Raw genomic sequence first — 10,000 nt, forward strand, 5'->3', positions numbered from 1 at the left:
GGACAGTGTGTGTTTGAAGGACAGCTGACTGTCCAGGACCACTCCCAGTGTCTTGGCAGTAGGAACTGGAGCCACCAGGGTGTTATCGATGGAAATGGAAAGATCCTTCAGGAGTCAGGACTTTCCACAGAAGAAGAGTAGCTTAGTTGTGTCTTTATTGAAGACTTTGGAGTGGTGGGAAGAAATCCACTGTGAGATGTAGGGCTGCACGATATTGACAAAATGTCATTGCGACCGTCAGGGAGCAGTTTACTATGAAAACCTCCACCGGCCGTCCGTCGGTCGGTCACACGTCACACGTCACACCTTTGCCCTGCTCATATCTCCGCATCAGTATATAGGGCTTGTTTGTTTATTGTATGACATCACGCCACATCATCAGCTGTGGACTCTGTGATGTCATCGTATCGCATCAGTATATAGGGCTTGTTTGTTTATTGTATGACATCACGCCACATCATCAGCTGTGGACTCTGTGATGTCATCGTATCTCCATATATGGCCATCTCCGTATATGGAGATATAAGTCGTCCATGCCCAAGTATGGGCTGGTGAGGTCAGACTTTGTGTGATGCGTAGGTTATCTCCATATATGGAGATTCAACATTCCAGGCAATGCTCTCTTCCCTGGTGAGAATTGCCCCTTTATATAGGGCTTGTTTGTGTATTGTATGACATCACGCCACATCATCAGCTGTGGACTCTGTGATGTCATCGTATCTCCATATATGGCCATCTCCGTATATGGAGATATAAGTCATCCATGCCCAAGTATGGGCTGGTGAGGTCAGACTTTGTGTGATGCGTAGGTTATCTCCATATATGGAGATTCAACATTCCAGGTGTAACTATGGCTACCCGTATGACGTGAGAGGTGGAGGTTGTGATATTTGTGGAGATAAGCGACCAACGGTCGCTTATCTCCCGATTAGGGAGTCTTACTGGTATATCTGTATTTATGCCAAATATTTCGATATCGATACGATATGCGATATTACTGTACAAAGTGTAACAGTGAAAACTAAGCATTGTTCAAAAAACAGCATAATAACAAGTCAATATCAGTCATTCTAAGTGTAGCAAAAGTGAAAACTAAGCTTTCTTTAAATAAACTTGCAACGATGTGGGAAAATCGTGGGAAAAAATGTACTATAGTCATAAAACTTCATTCTATTGCAGTAAGTTATAGCATAAACCCAATTTCGATCAATTTCATCAATGATAATGATGTTGCACATGGTCATACCACGATAACGATACGATAACGATGTATTGTGCAGAACTAGTGAGATGTTTACCAGGCATGCAGTGATGCGCTTTTCAACCTGTGTGAGGGAGAACAGTTGACAGTGATAGGAGACCTTGTGAATAGAGATGACCCCTCAGGAAACCACAGTCAAGAGTTGAAGATAGCAAACCTTTCTTCTCTTCTCTTCTCTTCTCTTCTCTTCTCTTCTCTTCTCTTCTCTTCTCTTCTCTTCTCTTCTCTTCTCTTCTCCTCTTCTCGGAAAGCATTGTGTAGTTTTTCCACACTTCTTTTTTTTTGTAACCCATTTTTCACCCAGTGCTAATTGCCTATGTAATCCTGGGCTCTGCTCTCCCTCTGCCGCGCCTCGGGAGACAACGGACTGACCTCATGCTTCCTTCAATGCATGAGGAGTCCAAGTTGCTTCTTTTCACCTGACAGTGGAGATTTCCCTGGTTTGGACGTACAGTAGCACGTGGAAGGAACACGTTATTCCAACCAGTTCCTTTCCCCTCCATCAGGCGCCCCGGCTGGCCAGGGGGAGGCATTATAGAGACCAGGATTATGGCATGTTTTTGTGAGGGTATCTATCTACCCTAGAGACACGGGGAGAACATGCAAACTCCACACAGAACAGAACTTTTCACACTTCTATCTCCAGCACAGGACTATTACATACATAGTCTTGTTATATCTCTGCCTCTAACCCTTTCTATTTTGCCCCCCTTCATCTCTCTCTTTCTCTCTGTCTCTCTATCCTTCTTTCTTGTTCTTTTTTGCACAATTTTCTGACACCACCACCTCCTTCCTTCCTTCACTTCCGTCTCTCTCCTGCTTCCCTGTCCTTTCTTCCCACCTCTTCACCATTCTCCCTCTCTCCTCAGTCGTCCAGCTCCTCTCAGGAGCGGCTGCATCAGCTGCCTTTCCAGCCAACCATGGACGAGCTTCACTTCCTGTCCAAGCACTTCGGCAGCACAGAGAGCATCACTGACGATGACGGCGGGCGCCGCTCGCCCCACGTCCGCCCTCGCTCTCGGAGTCTCAGGTCAGAGGTCACAGTGTCAGGGGCCAAAAACAGCCTGAGGGGGAGGACTATGTTGGGCCGTCACGATTATGACATTTTACATGACGATTAATTGTCACTCAAATACCGTAATTACGATTAACGGTTTAATTGTGTTTTTGTCGTTGACAATTACATTTCTGTTTGGCTTTTAGGCTTTGAAGTTGCACATGGCAATTATGATGACACATAACTTACAAAGAAATTACTGTCATATTTGACAACTTATACTTAAAAAAGAACATTGATAGTGGAAATAGCTTGTAGATCTGCTATTTCCACTACTTTTTGAAAGTGTTTGAAACTATATTAACTTTCCTCAACATACATTACCTCAAATAATTGCGATTAGACGATTATGTAATAATTGTGACAGCCCTAGGACAGTGCATGGTTGCCCTTTCAGCTCCTCTACCTAGTTTTCAAAGAGGGGTTTGGGGACCCCCAGGGGTCCTTGAGGGGGTTCCAGCGGGTCCCCTGCAAAAATGAGGAACCATTTTATTGTGTTATGTTGTGAGGTATTGTGAGCTTGTAGATCTGCTATTTTTGAAAAATGTTGGCAAATCTTGACATGAATATTTTTTGAGAAACATTGCTCTACCATCTACATCTACAGTAGTTTGCATTAGCACTGCACTCAATACATTTCCTTCTTTATGATTATTAGCAGAAGTGGAAAATACTTAATATTTCAAAGGGTCGTGTGGCAAAGTATTACGATTTCAGTTCTTCGTTAGATCCTTCATTTATGACTACCGGTAATTCACAATCTGTTTGCATATATTTAAAGAGAAATTTGTCTCAGTTGGGGCACAATATTAGAAATAAGTAAGAACTTTCTAAATAGAGGAAACCATTTACCCGGCGATTTGTGCCTGTTTGTCGGAAATAATTTCAAATCTGAATTTGCTTGTGTAAATCTACCCCATGTATGGGATGTTTGTTAGTCACCCTTGCCATCCGTGCCTGCGTGCTGTGTGTGTGTGTGTGTGTGTGTGTGTGTGTGTGTGTGTGTGTGTGTGTGTGTGTGTGTGTGTGTGTGTGTGTGCGTGCGTGCGTGCGTGCGTGCGTGCGTGCGTGCGTGCGTGCGTGCGTGCGTGCGTGCGTGCGTGCGTGCGTGCGTGCGTGTGTGTTCCTCTCCCATGCCCCTAGACATATTCAGTATCATAATCAGTACCCTCCACCCTTCAGTGCTTGAGGTGTCTCCAGAGTGCAACTGTTTCTCCATTAGCAAATATCTCTGGGGAACTCTGCTCTCCATAAGGTCCCTCCTACACTGCTTATTACGGTCACCCTATCATAGGCACCCCTTCTTAATGCAGCACACCCTTACTGGCTACCTACTGCACACTCTGTGCTCGTTAATATTCACTTTTCACATTGAGCACATAAGCATGAGCTGGCCTACATAACATTCTTGCCTGTTATAGTGAGTTACTGAGTACTATAATCAGCTCCCTTCAGCCCACTATTTGACATGTCCTATTATACCAGAGACAGCACAATATAGAGGAGAGACACTGCAATCTATATACAGTTCAAGGTTCACTTTTATTTGTCTCCTATAAGAGAAATGTTTCTTGCAGTCAAGGGCTAAAAGCTGCAGTACAAAGAACACAAAGAACAACATACAAAAGACTAAAGCATAGTGACACATGTGCATACAATAAGCAGGTTGAGGTGGTCACAGACATTCATCAGTCTCGTATAATCATTGGCTTATAGGCACGTCTCTCGGTCCATAAACATTGTGCAACAATGCTATACAAATACAATAACTATGAAATTCTATAGATCAGTGGTTCTCAACTTGTTGGTCGGGTGTCCCTACATGATCTTTCAAAAATTGTCAAATTTGGCAGAAAGAGGCAAAGATTTTGAAAATAGCCGTGATTTCCAAACTTTTTCAGCTCGAGACCCAAAAGAGAAATGTGTCTCCCCGGACCTAAACGTATAAAAATACATTATGAATTAATAACTCTTGCCCTATTTAAAAAATAGCGAAAATAGCCAATCTACAAGCCCACAACACATCGCACATTATTCTGTTCTTTGATGGAATCAAACCAAGACGGCTTAGTAGGGCTTGCATTGTATTATATTTGATGTAAAATATCTGTATTTAAATGTAATGTTTTTCTGCTCAGCATGATTCCCCCCCCCCCCCCCCCCCATTTTTGTGTCTAGGTTTTTGGAATGATTGATTAAAGTCTGTGTATCTGGGAATTGTGTGTGTGTGTGTGTGTGTGTGTGTGCGTGTGTGTGTGTGTGTGTGTGTGTGTGTGTGTGTGTGTGTGTGTGTGTGTGTGTGTGTACAGGTGTGCACGCATTTACTACTAGTGTCTGACGTCTATATCGACTCTTGTGACAAATGTGGTACAATGAAATGCCGGCGGCTCCATTAGGGAGACACAGGGGGCTGAATTTCAGATTGGTGAATTAGCATTTTAAGAGACAGGATGGCGAGGCTGCTGTGTATTATTTATCCCTGCATCCAAGTGAAAAAATGCAATCTTACTGTGTCGCTCTCTCTCCCCCTGCCGCCCCACTGTCTTTTTCAACAACTCTACACTCTACAGCAAGGGTCTTCAACAGGGGATCCGGGACCGCTAGGGGTTTCCTCAGAGTTACTACAGGGGGTCCTCCAAATCTTTGTGTGATAGAAACTTTTTTCTCCTTTTTTATATTAACCACTTGAACCCTAGCGCCATATTCTGAGAACTTTAGCCAAAAATAGCAGATCTACAAGCTCTGTGAGGCGTTGTGAGCTTGTAGATCGGCTATTTCCGGCAAAGACGTTTAGTGTAGAGGGGAAAAAGAGCAGACTAAGTACAGAGTTAAATGTCAAGTTATGTATTGACGGTTCAAGTGGTTACATTCGTATCTGAAAACACAAATTGGCTTGAATCCAAAATACAATGATGATTGTGCTGTCAAACAATGAAACTATATGGAATCTCTGAAAAGGTTGTGCTTCATCTCTCTCTCAACTAAGGGGTCCTTGGCCTAGAAACGTTGAAGACCCCTGCTTTACAGTCTTTCAATGTATTCACCAGTCTTACTTTTTCGTAACATGTTACACGTTTTCCCTCTCTTTAGTCCGGGGCGCTCTCCCTCCTGCTATGACAATGAAATCATGATGATGAACCATGTCTACAAGGAGCGCTTCCCCAAGGTCAGTGTGACTTACAGTACACCAACACACATACTGTATATGTATCAGGGCGACGGTGGCGTTCCCGATACTCCAGCGACAGTTCAGATATCGTCGTTGTTGGGTGAAAAACTTGTCATTTAAAAAATTCTTTAAAATAGTGAAAACAGCCGATGTGCTTGTAGATCTGCTGTTTTCACTACTTTTGTGCAACAGCCTTGCACGATGAAGCAGGGCTTTACTATTTGCGAAAGAACGTACACATTTGGAAATCCCCGACAACGACGATATACAGTACTAGTGTTGTTGCTACTCTTATACCACCATTATTACTGGGGTTGGTGAGCTACCGACAACAATGCTATGAATCCTATCACGTTAAGGCATTTGAAACACTGCTAACCCCAGATTCCCCACACAAGACTGCTGCTCCCAGCGCTGCAAATGGAGTTGCAGCATGGCTGAATCTTTACTATCATCACAAGGAGAATTATTTGCCACAGCAGACCCCAAAATGGCCCTATAAACAGAGCACTGAGCCTTGTACTTTTGCCCCAGACAACGCGTCTTGCCAATAATAGTGACTTACACTCTCTTTAGAGTTATGGGTCCAATTGGTTCCATTTTCACAGGATCCTAATGTTGTGGTATAAAGCAGGCAGGCACACACGTGCAGACAAACAGAACAAAAACTCCACGGATACAGATTTCTGATAATGTCACACAGTGCACGTTTCATTCTGCAAGGCCGGTGTGCATTGCAGCACTCATATTGATCGTAGCCCCTAGTCAGCAGGCTGTGTCACATGGTCTAACCAAAAACATTTTACACATTTACAGTTACAGATGGCTGAGGCAACACTCCAGAAATTATTCAGGTGCTGTTATTTCAAGACCAATGTTATATTTAAGTCAAATGAAACATACAGTATATAGACACTAGTCCTTGCCCGTTCGAACTTATGTGCCCCGAATTATGTGCAGTTTGGGTTATGGGGTGTGCACAGTATATGAGGGATTGAATGTAGGTAGGAGTCTCAAAAGTAATGTTGGAGAATGTGGAGTCATCTCCACATGTGAGTCATCTCCACAATGTAATGTTGGAGTCATCTCCAAATTTGGGCACTGTTTTAGCATGTGGCTCTTACCATGGTGGAAACGCATGCACAGTACAGGCGGTGGTATCAGTGATGTCAGTTATCTCCAAATTTGGGCACTGTTTAGTATCAGTGATGTCAGCATGCGTGTATATCAGACAGACATCGGACAGACAGACATTTGGTCGTTCATTAGTTGGAAAAGAAGTCTTCCAAATAGGTCAGCATCGGCCAAATGGTGAAGATTAACGCCTAGTTTATACTTAGTTGATCATCTATTTTGAGTCTGAGACACAACTCAGGCATTAAGGTGCTATAAGTGATATGTTTTGGTTAAAATAAAACCTGTATTGTGAAAAGGTTAAATCTCTTATATTCTGATATATAGTAATAATTTCTACATACATATAAAGTGTTTGCTCAGTAACAGGGGTCTAATTGTCTATCCATCTCCACTAAACCTTTTCAGGTGGGTTACACATTTGATCCAATGAGAAGAGAGAACCCCACAAAGTCTGCTCATTTATTTGTATCATCACTTCCGATTTCACTAGTTTATCCTGCATTCTGTTGTCTTTCCTGATTGGATGAAATTGGTGAACCTACCTGAAAACGTATTTTCTGTTTGCTAAAGAGCTGTAGAGATGGGGAGACACCCCAATGATTGCTATGGGAATATTTCTTTATTTATCTATTCAACACTTATTTCATCAAAGAAATATCACTTACAGCACTTTTAACCGGTGAAATCCGTTATGTGATACAGAGAGGAAGTCTGTAACGCGATGCCACTGAAATGTCAGGATCCTCCTGACATGGAAAACATCACGGGACAGGATTAGTCCATTAACCACCATCTGATCCTTGGTCCAGGCCACGGCGCAGATGGAGGAGAGGCTGGCAGAGTTCATCCACAGCTACACCCCAGAGAGTGTCATGCCCTTGGGCGACGGCGTCCTCAGCTTCATCCACCACCAGATAGCCGAGCTGTCCCGGGACTGCCTGACCAAGTCGCGCGAGGGCCTCATCACCTCTGTCTACTTCCTGGAGCTGCAGGAGAACCTGGAGAAACTGCTGCACGAAGTGAGCCGCAGAGAACGTGTGTTGGGATTCACACTCCTCCATGTATGAGGGAATGTGATCCAGCATACAGCTATTGATCCGTTAAAAAACGTGAAAGCATTCATTTTAGATTTTAAGATATTTGGTGTAGAGGGGAAAAAGGAGGGGGTCTAGTATAGGACCCTGGGGGACTCACAAAGTATTTGCTGTATGGTTTGGTTAAAGTATGTTAAGTTGATTTCTTTGATCTCAGAGCTTGTATGTTGTGGTTAAAATGATGTGACGCTATATTAACACAGCTGGGGACCCCCTGTAACCCACCCGAGGACCCCAGGGGGTCCACAGACCCCACTTTAAGGAATAGATATAGATAATAGAAATAAGAAAAGACAAAAGGAAATAAAGAGACAGAATCAAATCAGTGTCAAAGTTATTATAACATCACCAGTAAATTATATTCCATTTTTGAAAAAGGAGCAGGAGGAAGTTTTCTAAAAACGTATCCAGTCCTACCCTTGTATTTTAAAATACCTAAAAACAAACATAATACTGAAAAGAAAACGTCTTCCAGTTAAGTTCTACACCACTCCTTTTTGACTGACATCTCTCTCTCTCTCTCTCTCTCTCTCTCTCTCTCTCTCTCTCTCTCTCTCTCTCTCTCTCTCTCTCTCTCTCTCTCTCTCTCTCTCTCTCTCTCTCTCTCTCTCTCAGGCCCATGAGCGCTCAGAGAGTTCAGAGCTCACCTTCGTCACTGAGCTGGTGAAGCAGCTGTTCATCATCATATCTCGCCCAGCCAGGCTGCTAGAGTGCTTGGTGAGTTCCATCCGTCCCTGCTGGGATTTAGAAAGTAGGAGTGCAACAGATAATCCAAATAATCGTAGCATACCGGTATATTAAAATTGCCTTAAAGGAGTAGTACTTTAAGGGAGGCCATGGCCAGCTGGCCGGGGGACCCGCGGCCACGTCACTCTTACTCAGACATAACCATAAAAAAAACCTGATATGCCCATATACTGTATTAGCATATATGGTTGTCCAGAGCCATAGATCCGACCACTATGCACATACAGTATACACCACGGTGGTCATGTGCTTATATCGGACCGACTGACTTCAGAGTTGGCTAGCTCATTGGCAAGGACTCCAGGGAGTGTGCTGCTCGCTGCTAAGTTGTTCGGATATGCGGTTGCTTTTTACTCTTTTTTACTCCACAATTTACTTTGTTATGCCAATTGATCCCTCCCCACACACATTTCTGTGTAGTATCCTCCCGGAGCCCCCACCGGGAGGATGTAGTGCCTTCGTCCTACTCCTCCGGCCCAACACTCCCTGCAGACAGGTGCCGCCCCAGCCCGTAGGAGTACATACAGTGACAATTATCATATTCTCTGTCCGGCTTCCCTAACCCGAAACACAGGCCAATTGTTTGCTTGTAGACGCTTGACAAAGCTGGTTGCACCACAATGGATTTGAACCCACAATCCACCCGGGTGGTTGGCAGGCACTTGATTTATTTTGAGTTGCCTGTGCTGATCAGCTGTGTTCAGTGCGCTACACCCGTGCACAACTAAGTATAAATCAGCCATTAAACACTGCCTGAGACACACGCTCCAAATGTAATCAGAGAGACACAACACAGACATGGAGGAATTAAATGGCCATTTATTGAATAAAGTGAAAAGGTTTTTTACAAAGCCCTTGCCAGCCTGGATGATTACAGTCCTCTTCATGTTCTGGATATGAGCACTGCTCCTCTCCCTCAAGGAGCTTTCACAGGGCTGGAGGTGGAGGTTATGGTGGTGTGGGTAGAGGTTGCAGGGGTGAAATTAGATTCCATACTCCAACTGAGGCTGCTGCTGTGCTGAATTGAGCCTTCCTGCTCAAAATGTTATTGCTCTCAAAAAGGATCATAAGAGTCTGTAACTCCACTCCGCTGATTGATGGTCTGTCACCAAACCACACGTTGAGAAACAATGTGTTAGACCAGTGGATTTCAGTGGGTATAGAATTTACCCGTATTGGGAGATGACTGCACACAAACTACTGATGTAGCAAAATAAAACAAATAATTGCATATGATTCCATACGGGTGTACTGCATGATATCTGTGGAATATATTAATCAAGATGGCAAGAGGAAAATATCTATGTTACGAATACGATGAAACAGTTTGTTATTGGGGCACGAAGGGTAGGAGCTTAACACGAATGGTAGGAGCTTCATCTTTCAGAATGGTTGCTAACAACCAGAGTTTTCAGATCTATGCATTTATAATACCTCCACGCTTGTCTATATATAGTATGACAGCATACTGTAGGGGATGCATAACTGATGCATGCTGTACTGCGGCGCATACAAAACATAGGTTGTGGAATCTT

The 10,000-nt window shown here is 43.6% G+C and overlaps 1 protein-coding gene across 1 annotated transcript in view; it reads left to right on the forward strand.

Annotated features, from left to right (window-relative positions):
* Positions 1-10,000, forward strand: part of mast1a (microtubule associated serine/threonine kinase 1a) — a gene marked incomplete at both ends in the record, with an annotated part of 79,480 nt that overhangs the window by 37,421 nt on the left and 32,059 nt on the right. Inside the window, 4 exons of the mRNA XM_080722638.1 lie at positions 2,131-2,291; positions 5,409-5,484; positions 7,434-7,643; positions 8,334-8,435. Of these exons, the coding sequence (XP_080578764.1) occupies positions 2,131-2,291; positions 5,409-5,484; positions 7,434-7,643; positions 8,334-8,435 (549 nt within the window). The remainder of the gene's footprint in view (positions 1-2,130; positions 2,292-5,408; positions 5,485-7,433; positions 7,644-8,333; positions 8,436-10,000) is intronic.

This window comes from Nannobrachium achirus (genome assembly GCF_963921795.1).
Source record: "Nannobrachium achirus genome assembly, chromosome: 3".
Lineage (NCBI taxonomy): Eukaryota > Metazoa > Chordata > Actinopteri > Myctophiformes > Myctophidae > Nannobrachium > Nannobrachium achirus.